At 41.5% G+C, this 17553-nt stretch overlaps 2 protein-coding genes across 4 annotated transcripts in view; both read right to left on the bottom strand.

The window, feature by feature from the left end:
- The window catches only part of LOC307044730 (poly [ADP-ribose] polymerase tankyrase-1-like), a gene marked incomplete at its 5' end in the record, with an annotated part of 42388 nt that extends 41037 nt beyond the window's left edge, over positions 1–1351 (bottom strand). The window contains one exon of the mRNA XM_079690042.1: positions 925–1351. Within this exon, the coding sequence (XP_079546168.1) occupies positions 925–1351 (427 nt within the window). The remainder of the gene's footprint in view (positions 1–924) is intronic.
- Positions 1327–17090, bottom strand: LOC307044737 (uncharacterized protein). Of its 3 annotated transcripts, none has more exons than XM_079690054.1 (13): positions 16894–17089; positions 16715–16792; positions 13934–14131; positions 11292–11483; positions 10736–10790; positions 8476–8681; positions 7588–7758; positions 6426–6512; positions 3379–3576; positions 3101–3166; positions 2643–2729; positions 2387–2513; positions 1327–1457 (listed from the first exon to the last, which is right to left on the bottom strand). In XM_079690054.1, exons 1-13 carry the CDS (start codon positions 16894–16896, stop codon positions 1423–1425), a joined length of 1503 nt encoding a protein of 500 aa, XP_079546180.1. In that variant the 5' UTR covers positions 16897–17089; the 3' UTR covers positions 1327–1422. The 3 variants fall into 3 exon arrangements, with proteins under 3 accessions (XP_079546180.1, XP_079546181.1, XP_079546179.1); XM_079690055.1 differs by lacking the exon at positions 1327–1457 and adding an exon at positions 1770–1853; XM_079690053.1 differs by lacking the exon at positions 1327–1457 and having other exon boundaries at positions 1770–2513; positions 16894–17090.
- Positions 17091–17553: the final 463 nt, after the last annotated feature.

Consider the following 17553-nt stretch of genomic DNA (forward strand, 5'->3'; position numbering starts at 1 on the left):
ACTGTAAAAAGTGGCAGTATTGTGCAGAAATGTGCTAAACAGACACAGTAATGTGGGCATATTCTAATATTGCAATCGAAATTAGCCTGAAACTGACATTTTAGCTAAATTAGAGGTCGTTTTGCGCATCCTGTTTTGACTGATTAGCTGAAGTACAGAAATGTTGACATCTGCATTAGAGAACGTCACATTAGCAGCTTAGCAACACTAGCCGTTTAAACTGAACGTTGTGTTTACACCACAACACAACAACATTAGCTATATAACCGTTAAAGTCTAATACAGCTAATGCCAGCATAAACATAACTGAGAGTTTTTCTTAGCTCATCGTTACAGTAAGATAGCTTTAAAAACACAATTTTAATTATTATCATTTGTTTCTGTCTGCCCTGTAGGCTATGTATCTAATGTGTTGTTGTTTTGACTGTTATACAGTATATATTTTATTAATCGTAAAGTAAACCTGTGTATTTTGACAGTGCCTGAAAAACATAATGTATTGTTGTTATTATTATAGCTAATGTTAGCATAAACATAACGGAGCCATTAGCTTAATCGTTTAAATATGAGAGCGTGGCATAAACATAGTTAGAGTATGATAGCATAACCATAGTTACAGTATGAGAGCTAATGTAAGCATAAACATAGCTGAGACATTAGCTATGTTAATGCTATCATTAGCTTAATCGTTAAAATATCATAGCTAATGTTAGCATAAACATAGCTGAAGCAGTTGCTATGTTTTTGCTAACATTAGCTTTAACGTTAAAGTATGATAGCTAATCTTAGCATCATAGTAAAAGTATGAGAGCTACAGTATTTTTTGTTACAAACTATGATAGCTAATGTAAGCATTAACATAGCTTCGTCGTTAAAGTATGATAGCTAATGTTAGCATAAACATAGCCGAGCCGTTAGCTTTACCCGCAGCGAAGTGGAGCGGGGTTGATTTTCGACCAGCCATGTCCTTCGCGTTTACATTCACCGAGTCCACCAGTCTCTTCACCCGGGAAACGTCTCCGTTCCGACAGGCCTCGAACAGCTCCCTGAAGGCCCCTCCGCTGCTGCCGTCCGCCGGGCTGGAGGCTCCGGATCCGGGGCTGGAGACGCTGCTGCCACTGCCTCCGGAGGTTGTTGTCGTGGAGAAGCTCGCACTGCTCGGTAGCACCGGGACGAGGAGGTCCGGGGAGGCCGGAGCGACGTCGATTCCACCGGCGCATTCCCTTTCACTCTCCGGGGGAACGATCAGGGCCATCGGCGGAGGAGAGCCCGGAGCAGCCGAGAGAGAGCTGTTTCTCGGCGGAGACTGTATGGTGCTTTGCTGCTGCGAGGAGCGACGAGACACCGCCATTACAGCAGCTCCTCTCAGGCGACAATAAAAAGCTGCTCCTCCTTTCCGGTGAAAGTAGGTCGTGTTTCCTGTCAGCTGTTTCCCCTCAGTGTGCACAAACCATAGACTGTAAATACACAACCAACATCAATTGTATCTAGACATTTTCATCATATTTAGGCCTACTGCGTTTATCAGTTTTGTATCAACTCCTTTTGATTGCACTTCTTATTTAAAAATATATGATTACATACTCTTTTTTTGAGTATGTGCAAAAGGGAAGGACAAGAATTAGGAATTGTGTTCAAACCATTACATTTAACAACTAATGTTAAGTGTACATTTCCTATAATATATCAAATTATTAATCATATAAAAGAGTTTTGTAAATTTTGTAAATGTTGTAGTACAGATAAGTAAATTAAGGAATGAAGCAATGTGAGGTAAAAACGGTATATTTATTTAAAATGTGCAAAATCTCATGCAGCACAGCCATCCAACATCTAAGGCCCCGCAGCCGCTTCTGCAAAAACAAAGACATTAAAAGACACTTTTTTTAAAACACTATACTAAATAAAAACAGCCTTCACAACTAGGCTGGCTGGATATAATTCTTTAGAGCAAGAAACACATGGCACTTTCCAAGTGAATTGGTAAAATCTCACAAAAGAAGTTCACTTTGGTCAAGTAACACTAGAACAGGAACTGGAAACAAACCCTCACAAGCTTAATTGTATAGGAGGAAATTAATACTGTAAAATGATCAAGTTGTAAATATTGATTACAGGTTACAGTCATCATATTTGACGTGTTCACAATCAGTTTGAGCTCCAAATGCTGAGGGGATAAGATCATTGGGATAAACCACATTATGTCTTTATTGAAGCAATTTCGCTGTCTATGTTAGACAACTTTGTGGTTCATTACATGAAATGAAATGAAATGGAAATGTGTGCTTGTGTAATTCACTTGTATTCAAACTATAAGGAATTGAATGAGAGAGAGGGGGGGAAATTAAGTGATTTTGGTTGAAAGATATTGCAGATGAGTGCAAACCTGAAAGCCTCAGCAGTTCATCATCTGGTCCGGCACTGACAGAGTTCTGTTTGGCGACGTCTCTTTTGACCGAGTCGTTGTCAGAGATGCACAAAGTCGTCAGACTCTGCATCAAGCTGTCAGAGACCTGCCATTCAAATTAACACATATTTCATCAAAACAGCACCAACTGACTGAATCATATCAAACACTTAACAGAAACAATAACCCGCAAATCAATTCAACAGATGAATGAAAACCCTTTTAAATAACTAACCTTATCTTCAGAGGCTTTCTTGGTGGGTTTGGTATTGGTCCCCAGTGGAAGCCACTTGTTTAAAGACAAGCCCAAATGCAAAGGTTCCTGCCGATCACATGTTTGTTTTCAATAAAACATGACAGCATCTCAGGAACTTACCAGAAGTTATTAATTACCGAGGCCCTAATGTGCTTTTTTGGGTTTTCCCTTTCCTGTAGTGTGTTGTATATGTTTATGTGCATGTGAATGGTCTGCAAAGGCTAAAATCCCTGTGTTGCCTTCAGAGGGAGTCTCTCTCAGACAGAGGGTGAAAAGAGGTGCTGCAGCACAGGCAGTATGAGAAAAATAAAGAGCTTTTAGAACATGGATACATGTCAGAGTAGAGGCACACAATACAAATAGGAACCTAAAAATCAGCATAATATGTCGTCTTTAAAGAAATGTGAGGAAATTATTTTGCATAACCAATGGCCAACCTTTGACTCTGGAGGCATGTCATTCTTCAGGGCTGCGATGGTGGCCTCCTTGGACTGAAATAGCTCCTACAGGTGAAAAAAAAAACGTAACCCGTGTGGAAAAGTAAAACACATTCCACAGATGCAAACAAAAGGATTTGCAAATATGCCAAACATTTACATCTGTAAAATCTATGCTGGTAAAAAAAAAAACGACCTGTGTCACAAAAAAAATAATATTTGTTGCAATTTACAGATTACACATAGCTTATTATCTAAGTGCAGATTCAAAATGGTACCTTAATGCTCTTGAGAGCCGTTTGGTCTTTCTGTACGACAGCTTGCACCACCCACAGTCGAATCTCCAGCCTCTCCTGGGTTTCTGTCTGGCTCTGGATCTTCCTCTCCAGCAGCAGGTGCTTCATCCCGTTTTTCTGCTGAGTGTCCAGAAGGGCCTCGGTGTGCTTCCTCTGCAGCCGGTCGTTCTCATTCTCAGCCTGCGGGACACAAGTTATTCATTTAAAAAGGCATTATTGTGCTTTTGGGGGGGTTTCCCTCTCCTGTAGTGTGTTCTATAGTTTTTAATGCATTTAAATGGTCTACAAAAGGCTTAAATCCCTGTGTTCCCTCCAGAGGGAGTTTCTCTCATGCACATTCACCCCCCTCCCTGAAACACCTCCATTGGACTCCTTTGTTTACCTCCTGTACATAGTGACATCACCATGTAACACTTGCGCTCCTATTGGATAGCGCTCCAACACATAGTACGTGATAGGCTAAGGGGCGGGACATCTCTAAGTGGTTGACCAATCACAACAGAGCCGGCCAGCTAACCAATCAGAGCAGACTGGGCTCTGGTTTCCGACAGAGGGTGAAAAGAAGTGCTGCAGCACAGACAGTATGAGAAAAAGAAAGAGCTTTTTGAGCATTAAAGGGCCCATGTCATGCTTTTCCGGTTATTACCCGTCCCCTTAGGTGCGTTCACACCGCAGTACTTTTCCCAGTTTAGTTCCGATAAAGTTCAGAAATGTTGCGTTCACACCAAAAAAAATCCGGAACTAGAACTTAGTTCATGAGAACCTTTTTACCCCCTTGGAGAAAAAGGTTCCTATTTCTGATTGGCTGGGCGGATTGCAAACCACGCAGGGCCGTGGGAAGTAGGGGTGCTGAGGGTGCTGCAGCACCCCCTGGTGGAGGACAGGGGATCTGCACTTCCACAAGATTAAATGCAAATATAATACCAAAAAAAACGAATTTTCAGCCTTGATGTAACAACATTCATAATTAAGTAAAGATAACACCCTTTTCACGCCGGTTACATTTTCCATTTGTCCTGTACGATGGACGCTGTAAGTGATGAAAGTGGGGAATATTGGCTTATCAGGCGCCCGCAGCTCAAAGAGAGAGAGAGAGAGAGAGAGAGAGAGAGAGAGAGAGAGAGAGAGAGAGAGAGAGAGAGAGAGAGAGAGAGAAAGAGAGCACCGGTACCGGCGGGGATTGTTGTTAGCTTCTGCTGCGCTAACGGATATAAGAAGCTGTTTCTACAATAATGTGGAGGGAGAGCTCTCCTGTCAGACTGAGAGGCTCAGTGAGGTAAAGGACTCTGAGGGTTTAGATAGTTAACTTTAGTCTAAGTTATCTCAGTGGGTCTCAAACGTTTTGATCACAATTTATGTAAGCAAATACTTCAAAGGGACACCTTTATAATTATCACATTAGGATAAATAACAACAGGTTTGAAATCATTCCAATGTATACTATAGGACAGTAAACCAAAAATATTGTTTAAAACTGGAGAGATTTAAAAATATGCATAAATAAATCAATGTTAACTGGTAAAATAAGATATAAATGAACCACAAAAATAAAACAAGTTAGCCTACATTTATTTGTTATTGGCTATGGTAGGTTATTGGTTATGTTCACATACAAACCGATCTTTTTAACATGGGTGTTTAGAGTTGTATCTCCTAGATCAGTCTCTAGTAATTGGGCACTCAAAGTGCACCAGATTGAAGTATTTTACTTTAAAATGTTAAAAGAAAATCTTCCCGGGGGGGCACCCCCGGACCCCCTTAGAGGATGTGAAGTCCACCCCCCAATTCAACATGTTCATGCAATACTAAATACATTTGAAGCCTTTTTATATAAGCTGTCCACCATATCAATACGTTTCTCTTTTTGTAGTGTATTGGTCTTTTGTAGAGGTTTTTCATTGCCAGCTAAAATCTTGCCTAGGGCAGCAAATTGGTCAAAACCGGCCCTGGTGTCATCCCCACAGCACCCCCCATTTGAAACATGTTCCCACGGCTATGAAACCACGCACCGTAAAACTCCCAAAAAGTTTTGTGAAGCCGCCATTTATTTTTCTACTGAAGCCAGTCCCCAACTGGCCGGACTTCCAGCCGGGGACTTCGGGTGGCAGTATATGTCGTGAAGTTGTTTGCGGCCTGCCAGTAAACTCAAAGCAGAAGAAGAAGAAGTGACGTCAGCGGCTTCATTTGCCTAGTCCTCCCCCATGGACTTATTCCGGTGTGAACGCTCGAGAAATGCTCTCTGCAGACCCATTCTCACAGCGTTCTAAACCTTTTTCTTACTCAATATCATTATCAAGCCACACTTATTGTTTTTACTTCGGCTGTGAGTGTTTGTGTGCTCAGGATGAGTTTCGCTTGTTCTCGCTGTATCGCCGACCCGGAAACCTGTCCGCTCCTCGCAGCAGCTCACAGCAGCGGCGAACAGCAACGAGCCTCACAACGAGCCTCGCAACGTCCCGACCAATCAGAGCACACTGGGCTCACAGCGGGGGGGGGGGGGTTCCAACAAGCCGTTTAGGACAGAGAGTGAATACACATACTATACAGAGATGCTGTCTGAGAAACCAATGTAATTTTGGAGAATTGCACAATATAAATCTATTCTAGACCTAAAGAATGGAAATATGATCAGTAGATGGAGACATCATGTCACAGTAAGAGTAACCGGTGTTACAATCTCCATTCCAGTGTTTTCCCTATCTTTTGGAGCACTGCCATCAGTCCATGAATGAGACTGTAGCTCAGAGGTCTGAAATAACCACTCACTCTATGACGTAACAGCAGCACAGCGGAGAGTATTTTATCTAAACGGCTAATGTCAGTGATGTTAAAATGTGGGTATCCTACAGGTAATAAACAGGCTCGGCCACGTTTAAAAATGGCACAGAGCAAAATAGTTTGTCGTTGCTGGATCCTGTGTTTTGTGAAGTCAGCTCTGTAACTCCTTTACCCACCAGGGTGCACACAACACTCAGCGATCAACAACTGAGCGAATGAATAAAAACTTGTGACATTACAGATCTGATTACCTGTTCGATTTTCAGCTCCAACTGGATATTCTTCACATCCAGGTCGTGGCTCTCACTGAGGATGCGCGTGCATGTTGCTTTGCTTCTCTGTTGGAGACATTACCAGAAGTAAAAATTACCAACGGTCAGTTTTTCAAATATGACTCATGCCTGCGGCTGTTATTTGTTGAATCAATGAAATTACCTTTTAATTAGTAAACATGTCCAGAGAGTTGCAAGAATGAGTTTGAAGACCCAGGAATAAGTTCATATTTTACCACTTCCTCGTCTCAAAGTTAACATTTTCTGAATGTGTTTCTGGTTGTTAGCCTGAAATAAGGTCTGTGGTTAACACTGGCTGGAAAGATATTAACATTTTGTTGTATGACATAAAATACGTCAGTAAATACCCCACTGGTGAATTTAAGAACGGCAGTTGCTAACAAGCGTCTAAATGAAACAACTAAACGTCATCACGTCCATCATTAGCCACCTTTAGCTTAGCGTGGTGACGTGAAGTCATGTGACCGTGCTGTAGTTCCTTTATAGCCCAACATTAGCCGCCTTTAGCTTAGCGTTGGTGACGTGAAGTCATGTGACCGTGCTGTAGTTCCTTTATAGCCCAACATTAGCCACCTTTAGCTTAGCGGTGGTGACGTGAAGTCATGTGACCGTGCTGTAGTTCCTTTATAGCCCAACATTAGCCACCTTTAGCTTAGCGGTGGTGACGTGAAGTCATGTGACAGTGCTGTAGTTCCTTTATAGTCCAACATTAGCCACCTTTAGCTTAGCGGTGGTGACGTGAAGTCATGTGACCGTGCTGTAGTTCCTTTATAGCCCAACATTAGCCTCCTTTAGCTTAGCGGTGGTGACGTGAAGTCATGTGACCGTGCTGTAGTTCCTTTATAGGAAGTACAGCATATATATGGTGTTAATATGTAGAGATTATCCTGCTGAACAACACATGTAAGTATCATAAACGTTTGTGTGTCACAGAGATTATTTTCTGAAATCCAATTGAAAAATCCCATTGCTTTTTGCTGAGGGAGCCCTTACAATGCTAACTTGCTTCACCTCTGCTCGTTGCCTTTTTGAGAATCACAACCAACCAATGACAAAGATGAACAAGACTGAATGCTCTCTGCAGGCCTGGTATGTTTAAAATAAAAGAAGATGAACAAGCCTTTAATCTCTGGGCCGTGGCTCTTCTCTTGTGGTTCAGGAGTCTGCAGCTCTCTGACAGTTCTGGTTCCTCCACCTGGAGACTCTCCTTCAAACGTTCACTCTGCCGCAAAGCCACCGCCGTCTCCCTCTCCACTAGCTTGTCCCTTTCCTTCAAGTCGTACAGTTTACTCTAACAAAATAAGGCAAACATTGGCATCAAGCAATAACAACAAGTACCTCATTCAGTGTCATCAGCACTTTAGTTCTGTAGTTTATTTCTATCAAAAACCCTGAATAATTGCATTAAAACGCCATCTTGGATTTACATTTGAATAAAAACAATTGCAGCTATTTTGCACACGTTGGTAGATAGGTAGGTGGGTAGGTAGGTAGGTAGGTAGGTAGGTAGGTAGGTATAGGTAGGTAGGTAGGTAGGTAGGTAGGTAGGTAGGTAGGTAGGTAGGTAGGTAGGTAGGTAGGTAAGTAAGTAGGTAGGTAGGTAGGTAGGTAGGTAGGTAGGTAGGTTGGTAGATAGGTAGGTAGGTAGGTAGGTAGGTAGGTAGGTAGGTAGGTCCCAATTTGGGAAATAATTTCGTCACAGAAGCAGAAGTGTGTTCAGACTTTATTATGTATTATGTGTGTGATGCTAGTGTGATGTTTTGTTTATATATATGTGTACTTTATTCTGTATTATTATATGTGTTACTTAAGTAATTCAACGTTCTGCTGCCGTGAGAATTTGGGATGGATTAAGTATATCTAATATAGTCTATTTTGTGGAGTTAAACATACTATCAAACCAAACCAAAAACCAGTCTTAGATTTAAACTAGTCTCTGATTGGCTGCAGTAGGAAAGAAACACCTGTCAGATTTAAGTATTTACTCTTTCCTTTGTGCAACTCTTACCCTCAGCGCCTTACTATCTTCTCTGTCATTATTTTTCAGACGTTTCCTCTCAAAGTCGAGACCTGTCCAGTCGCAGTCTTGCTCCTCCAGGACACGGTCACGCTTCACTCTCATTTCCTCGTCGATCTTGTCCAGTCGAGTTTGATTTTCCTGGCTTTGCTCGTCTTTCTTGACTTTGACCCAGGTTTCATAACGTTCGTCCACGGCTTCAATTTAAAAAGGCAACAGAGGGGAAAAAACAAGTTACAATAGTGCTTTTTAACTTTAAAGAGGCTCTATCATGCTTTTTTCTCTTTCCCCCCCTTCCCGAAACCCCTCCATTGGACTCCTTTGTTTACTTCCTGAACATGGTGACATCACTATGTAACACCATGGCTGTATAAAACACGTTTTAACCCTTATGGTTTTAATAAGGGCTATGAAAGGGTTTTTCCTGGGTAGATAACTTTAAAAAAAAAAAAAATAGACATTTCTTTCCCGATGTAATGGCGCATTTCCACTACAGGGCTTCGCTCGGCCTCGCTCGGTATGGCTAGACCTCGTTAGGCCTTGTTAGGACTGTCTGAGCATATACTGCGTTAGCTTAGCCGATCTCCATTCAGAAAACACGCATTTTAAAAATTGTTCGCCTGCCGTCTGTCTGCAGACTTGTCAAAGCATTAATTCATGGTTTTTACTAAAGGCCCAGATACACTGGCCCGAAATCGGCAGTAAATGGGAGTCGGGCCGAACATGAGCGTGGGCACGCCCTATTCGGAGTGGTGTGCGCCGCACCGTTGGGTCTTTTCTGCCGACCTGACGCCTTATGTTGAATCGGCGTCGGGAACACCACCGGAAGTCGGACAAAGGGATAACACTGATTGGCTGTTCAGCTAGCGAATCAGTGCATGAGAAGTGTTAACGGAAGTGAGGGAGGTAAACAAATGATTTAAAATGGAAGACGGAACACACACGGACGGCTATTTCACCTCATCGGTTTATAGAGCTCCTGTTCGTTCATGTTTTCGATGGACGAGAGTGAAAATGGAAAGAAAAACGCTATTTGTTGTTTGTTTATATCACGGAGTCTGTTCTTCTTCTCTGTCTTCCGGTTGTTGCCTCTTTTGAATGATGAATACACACTACCGCCGCCTGCTGGTAAGGAGAGTTATTGCCACTTACACATACGCAGTTCATACGTGCTCGGCTCGGATTTGCGGTGTGTTCCAGTGCGCGAAGTCGGTAAATACGCAGGAGAGTCCGGCGACGCAACAGTCGGTGTCGGCGTCGGCGACTTCTCGGGTGACTGGCCGGTGTATCTGGGCCTTAACCGGTATCAGTATGTTGTTACTTCGGCATCATTTTGAAACGTGTATTACAATTAAATCACGATCAAATATGTTCATCTTGTTGTAGTTGCCAGCAATTCTCTCACTAGTTTAGCATACTCAGCCCGACTCAGCCCGGTTGTTGGCCCGGAAAGGACCTCGATTTTATGGGGGCAGAAAAACTGAAATAGTACCCGCTAGCCGGAACTACGCCAAGTGGAAACGCAACCAAAAACGGGCCGGGCACGGCACGCTTAAAGCAAGCTCTGGGCTGTAGTGGAAATGCGCCATAAGTCAATGGGAACATTTTTTTTTGGGCCAGCATTAAGTCACTAGTGTAGTACCTTTGGCCACTATGTCCATTTCAATCCACTTCAACGGCTTCAACACTCGTGCTTCTATTGGCTAGCGCTCCAACACATTGTATGTGACAGGCTAAGGGGCGTCTCTAAGAGGTTGACCAATCACAACAGAGCCAGCCAGCTAACCAATCAGAGCAGACTTCTCTGGTTTCAGACAGAGGCTGAAAAGAGGTGCTGCAGCACAGGCAGTATGAGAACAATAAAGAGCTTTTTGAACATTAAAGCAAGGAGACATGTCCCAGTAGAGACACTACATACTGATATACATGAACATCAGCAGGAGAGGACTCTTTAAAGTAGAGACACTACATACTGATATACATGAACATCAGCAGGAGAGGACTCTTTAAAGTAGAGACAATACTGATACACCTGAACATCAGCAGGAGAGGACTCTTTAAAGTAGAGACACTACATACTGATATACACCTGAACATCATCAGGAGAGGACTCTTTAAAGTAGAGACACTACATACTGATATACACCTGAACATCAGCAGGAGAGGACTCTTTAAAGTAGAGACACTACTGATACACCTGAACATCAGCAGGATATGTTATCTTTTAAAAAAGGGACACAAGTTTTTTTACCTTTGACTCGATCTTCATGTCTCACATATAGTTCCTTTATTTTATCCTGATGTTCCTGTTGGCAACGAAATATATAAAACAAAGAATCAGCGTTTAGAAAATATCCTTTTGAAAACTTAGGACTGAATTGACTTTTCCGTGTCCCCATGTGAGGACCTAAGGAGGACAGAGGGGGTTGTTTTCATATTTTGTACAAACTGTAAAGCCCCCTGAGACAAATGTAAAATGTGTGATATTGGGTATACTGTAAATACACTTTGATTGATTGATTAAGCACAATTCCTCTGGTATTGACAAATCAGCAATGATATTCAATCTATACCAACATATAAGAGTGGTTCGAATCAATTGGAAAACATATTAAAAGCTTCCTCTTTAAGGAAGAAAGGGGGATTACGAGCAATGTTAGTATAAAAAAAAAAAACAGAAAGTAATCAGATTACTTTTACATATTGATACTCAGATTAGGTAACTGAAAACCCCTTTTTTCAGGTAACTAGCAGTTGGAAGTGTGAAAATAAAAGCAATATTTGATCTGTACGTTGTGAGTCCTTACCAGCTCGAGCTTCCTCCTCAGGATGTTAGAGCTGGCTTCTTGCTCGGCTCTCTCCACCTGCAGGCTGCACTTCTTCTCCTGCATTTCCACCTCTGAGCACCCCTTCTTTATCTGACTCTTTGCCGCCATCTTCAGCTCACAGAGCTCTTCTTGTTGAGCCGTCTTTAATTCTTCCAGGTTCTGCTGTCGCTCCTGCAATCAATAATCAAATTGGGTTGATTGGGGGTGGAAAAAAGCCATTTACTGCAAACACATAACGTTACAAAAAAACTCATTTGCTTCTGTTTACAAGATAGATAGATATATACTTTATTTGGGAAAACATTTTTGTTACAGAAGCATCAGTGTGTTCAGAAATTATAATAAAAATACTTAAAAAGTGGAATAGAGAATTAACAACTAAAAATGAAATATTATATGAAATATTGTTAATTAAATGTTCTAAAAAAGTTAAAAATACTGCAGTTAGTAGCAGGAATATATGCTTACACTACGGGAGCATAGACATACTTGTATATACATAGGATAGTAAAAAATGTATCGATAATATATATATTTTGCTCTATGAACCTGAAGATGGGCATTATAAGAGCCCTTAAAAGTGACTTCCTGTTGCCTCAGGGTAAATTGTGTCTTTATGTCGGGATAAGAGGTCATTTAAACTATTTGCAACAAAAATAACACAGGTGGTTTTATAGTATGGTGTGTGCAAGAATAGACAAAGAACACTACTTTATTTTTCAATTATGTGCGTTTAATTCTAATTTATAGCATCTGGTGTCATTACGTGTTGCACAGTTGACGGGACTACTGGAAGGGAAACTGAAAAAGTATTGACTTTGAACTTTTGAAAAGGACATATTAAGCACATATTCAGGTGTATATCAGTATGTAGTGTGTCTACTTTAAAGAGTCCTCTCCTGCTGATGTTCAGGTGTATATCAGTATGTAGTGTGTCTACTTTAAAGAGTCCTCTCCTGCTGATGTTCAGGTGTATATCAGTATGTAGTGTTTCTACTTTAAAGAGTCCTCTCCTGCTGATGTTCAGGTGTATATCAGTATGTAGTGTCTCTACTTTTAAGAGTCCTCTCCTGCTGATGTTCAGGTGTATATCAGTATGTAGTGTCTCTACTTTAAAGAGTCCTCTCCTGCTGATGTTCAGGTGTATGTCAGTATTTAGTGTCTCTACTTTAAAGAGTCCTCTGCTGCTGATGTTCAGGTGTATATCAGTATGTAGTGTCTCTACTTTAAAGAGTCCACTCCTGTTGATGTTCAGGTGTATATCAGTATGTAGTGTCTCTACTTTAAAGAGTCCTCTCCTGCTGATGTTCAGGTGTATATCAGTATGTAGTGTCTCTACTTTAAAGAGTCCTCTGCTGCTGATGTTCAGGTGTATATCAGTATTTAGTGTCTCTACTTTAAAGAGTCCTCTCCTGCTGATGTTCAGGTGTATATCAGTATGTAGTGTCTCTACTTTAAAGAGTCCTCTCCTGCTGATGTTCAGGTGTATATCAGTGTGTAGTGTCTCTACTTTAAAGAGTCCTCTGCTGCTGATGTTCAGGTGTATGTCAGTATGCAGTGTCTCTACTTTAAAGAGTCCTCTCCTGCTGATGTTCAGGTGTATATCAGTATGTAGTGTCTCTACTTTAAAGAGTCCTCTCCTGCTGATGTTCAGGTGTATATCAGTGTGTAGTGTCTCTACTTTAAAGAGTCCTCTCCTGCTGATGTTCAGGTGTATCTCAGTATGTAGTGTCTCTACTTTAAAGAGTCCTCTCCTGCTGATGTTCAGGTGTATATCAGTGTGTAGTGTCTCTACTTTAAAGAGTCCTCTCCTGCTGATGTTCAGGTGTATCTCAGTATGTAGTGTCTCTACTTTAAAGAGTCCTCTCCTGCTGATGTTCAGGTGTATATCAGTGTGTAGTGTCTCTACTTTAAAGAGTCCTCTCCTGCTGATGTTCAGGTGTATCTCAGTATGTAGTGTCTCTACTTTAAAGAGTCCTCTCCTGCTGATGTTCAGGTGTATATCAGTATGTAGTGTCTCTACTTTAAAGAGTCCTCTCCTGCTGATGTTCAGGTGTATATCAGTATGTAGTGTCTCTACTTTAAAGAGTCCTCTCCTGCTGATGTTCAGGTGTATATCAGTATGTAGTGTCTCTACTTTAAAGAGTCCTCTCCTGCTGATGTTCAGGTGTATATCAGTATGTAGTGTCTCTACTTTAAAGAGTCCTCTCCTGCTGATGTTCAGGTGTATATCAGTATGTAGTGTCTCTACTTGTCTCCATGCTTCAATGTTCAAAAAGCTCTTTATTTTTCTCATACTGTCTGTGCTGCAGCACCTCTTTTCACCCTCTGTCTGAAACCAGAGCCAAGTCTGCTCTGATTGGTTAGCTGGCCGGCTCTGTTGTGATTGGTCAACCGCTTAGAGATGTCCCGCCCCTTAGCCTATCACGTACAATGTGTTGGAGCGATAGCCAATAGAAGCTAGGTAGAAATAGAAACTCCCTCTGGAGGGAAAACATGGATTTTAGCCTTTGCAGACCATTTACATGCACTCAAACCTATAGAACACACTACAGGAAATGGAAAACCACAAACAGCAGGATGGGTTCTTTAAAACGTCTGTGTGTGTGTGTGATGCTTACTTCAATTTCTTTCCGTCGTTGCCTCTGGACCTCCTGATTTACCCGGAGCTTTTCCCTCATCCTCGCCTTGGAGGCCTCCAGTCTTTGCTTGCTGGTGTTCCAGGACGTTGTGAGGCTGCTCCTCTCATTTTCAAACGGCCCTTTCTCTTTGACCGCTCGATTCAGTTCCTCTTGGAGACTCACATATGTCTCCCACAGCTGCAGGGAGAAGGTGGTTGTTTCGATACAAATCAAACAAGTGTCTCCATAATCACTGGAACCTACTCTGTATTCTCGAATGCAGCAGAATCAGGAGATTTTGGCGAATGTATAGGAAGTGTAATCAATCAAAAATACTGCAATTAAAACCTTTGTCCATTGTTGCCGAGTCGAAGTGAAAAGCATACAGTACAGGACTGTCTCAGAAAATTAGAATATTGTGATAAAGTTCTTTATTTTCTGTAATGCAATTAAAAAAACAAAAATGTCATACATTCTGGATTCATTACAAATCAACTGAAATATTGCAAGCCTTTTATTATTTTAATATTGCTGATTATGGCATACAGCTTAAGAAAACTCAAAAATCCTATCTCAAAAAATTAGAATAGTTCCTCAGACCAAGTAAAAAAAAAAAGATTTATAACAGCAAAACACAATCAAACATTTGAAAATGTCCATTAATGCACTCAGTACTTGGTTGGGAATCCTTTTGCACGGATTACTGCATCAATGCGGCGTGGCATGGAGGCAATCAGCCTGTGGCATTGCTGAGGTGTTATGGATGCCCAGGATGCTTCAATAGCGGCCTTTAGCTCATTAGCATTGTTGGGTCTGGTGTCTTTCAGCTTCTTCTTCACAATACCCCACATATTCTCTATGGGGTTCAGGTCAGGGGAATTTGCAGGCCAATCGAGGACAGTAATGCCATGGTCAGTACACCAGTTACTGGTGGTTTTGGCACTGTGGGCAGGTGCCAGATCATGCTGGAAAATGAATTCCTCATCTCCATAGAGCTTTTCAGCAGACGGAAGCATGTAGTGCTCTAAAATATCTTGGTACACAGCTGCATTTACTCTGGGCTTGATGAAACACAGTGGACCAACACCAGCAGCTGACATGGCTCCCCAAACCATCGCTGACTGTGGGAACTTCACACTGGATTTCAAGCAACTTGGATTTTGCTCCTCTCCAGCCTTTCTCCAGACTCTGGCGCCTTGACTTCCAAATGAAATACAAAACTTGCTTTCGTCTGAAAAGAGGACTTTGGACCACTGTGCAACTGTCCAGTGCTTCTTTTCCTTAGCCCAAGTCAGACGCCTCTTCCGTTGTCTTGAGTTCAGAAGTGGCTTGACCATGGGAATACGGCTATTGTAGCCCATCATTCACGTCTGTGAACAGTGACTTTTGATACCTGGACTCCAGCTTCAGTCCACTGTCTTTGAAGCTCCCCCAAATTCTGGAAGCGACTCTTCTTCACAATGCTGTTAAGGCTGCGGTCATCTCTCTTGGTTGTGCAGCGTTTCCTGCCACATTTCCCCCTTCCAACAGACTTTTTGTGGATGTGCTTTGAAACTGCACTCTGTGAACAGCTTGCTCTTTGAGAAATTTCTTTTTGTGTCTTACCCTCCTGATGGAGGGTGTCAATGACGGTCCTCTGGACAGCAGTCAGATCAGCAGTCTTCCCCATACTTGTGATTTAGTTTACTGAACCAAGCTGAATGTTTTTTCAAGGCTCAGGAAACCCTTGCAGGTGTTTCGAGTTAATTAGACGATTCAAGTGATTCGTTGAACACCCTACTAGTATACTTTTTCATGATATTCTAATATTTAGAGATAGGATATTTGAGTTTTCTTAAGCTGTATGCCATAATCAGCAATATTAAAATAATAAAAGGCTTGCAATATTTCAGTTGATTTGTAATGAATCCAGAATGTATGACATTTTTGTTTTTTTAAATTGCATTACAGAAAATAAAGAACTTTATCACAATATTCTAATTTTCTGAGACAGTCCTGTATATACTGGCCTTAAATGGGCTTATCACACATATGCTGATGACATATTGTGTACATGATAACGATAAAACAACTTATGTCCAAACTCACTGCCTGTAACCCTGTTGTCAATGTTATTACTAGCTCCTTCAATACTTTAAAAAAACTTTTTTACCCAGAACATTTGAATTGTCCAAAGTGGAGGTAATCATTTTCATCGTGTGCTCTCTTTATCCAATGGTCGCAACCCATTGTAGTAAAAATCCGCCCACTGAGAGTATATATGGCCACTTTCTGTTAAAACTGACGACATGTATCCAGAAAATGCATTCTCAGCATCCCCAATAACCCCAAAACAACTCCAATACTATCCAAATCACTTAGGCTATAATCCCATTTATTTTAATTAACGCAATTTATGCTAATTGTGCAAACTGCCAAACATATTATGCAAGTTAGCATCCGGCAGTTCCTATGTGCTGGAGACCCGTAGGCCTACTATACATTTCTAACATAAAAACTTTGGGGCACTCAACATTTCCGGGTTTACTAAAATAGCAAATAGATTCAGTCGCTAAATTACATTACATGTCACTTGTTAGACACTTTTATCCAAAGCGACTTACATACTCAGTCAATACTGTGGACAATCCCCACAGGAGCAATTTGGGGTGAAGTGTCTTTCCCAGGGGACACAACGACATGCTGACTACAGTGGGGTTTGAACCTGATCCGAACACCAACGCACAGCCCACTGCAACACACGCCACGCTCAATGATCTTAATGAATCTCCCGGCTCTGACCTCATCCTTGCTTTTCTCCGCCTTTGCAGGAGAGTTCTCCTCGACCGCTTTTCCTTGCATCTCTGGTTCTCCTTCGGCCTTGGGAAAATACATTTAAAAAACCCATTAATAAAACCTCCAAATAAAGCAGATTTCCGTCATTATTGTGATACAATAGATTAACAGACACGTGTACTCACCATCGTGAAATGTTGTTCAGACACAGACAACTATAAGCAGTTCAAATGAAAAGTCTGAACCCAACCGAATAACAGATTCACAAGATGCACTGCCATGGAAACCATCACCAGATATTCCGTTATTTTTTGATTTTTTAAAGACTCTCTCCTTCTATAAAATAAAGCCGTTAGTAGCCGTTAATAGATAGCCTTAGCTAAATATATAAACTTACACATTGTTATATTTTATAATAGTTAAAGCTAGTCATTAGTAGCTATATAAAAGAAAATCCAAATAAACTTCCCTTTCTCTAAGTGCAACATTTAAGTGATGACACAATACTGTTCGTTATAAATGTTATATGTTCTTTAATTTACCAATATTTTAACTTGATTTCTGATTCTGATTTCTCCATTCCATTAAAGGTAGGGTAGGTAAGAATGGAGAAACCAGCTCGAGTGCGCAAGAATTTGAAAATACGCAGCCGAAAAAAATCTCTCCCTTCCTTCAGACTTCCTTACAGAGCCCCTCCTCTAACACACACTAACGCGCACATGACCAATGAGGGCACGAGATAAGTTTGTGCACAGATGAAAGGCTGACAGGCAGGTAGGCCATCCAGTTATTTTAGCCGGGCCGGCTCAGATGATTGGTCGAGCTTTTTACAGCGCCACGGCTTC

This window comes from Notothenia rossii, assembly GCF_949606895.1.
Source record: "Notothenia rossii genome assembly, chromosome: 6".
Lineage (NCBI taxonomy): Eukaryota > Metazoa > Chordata > Actinopteri > Perciformes > Nototheniidae > Notothenia > Notothenia rossii.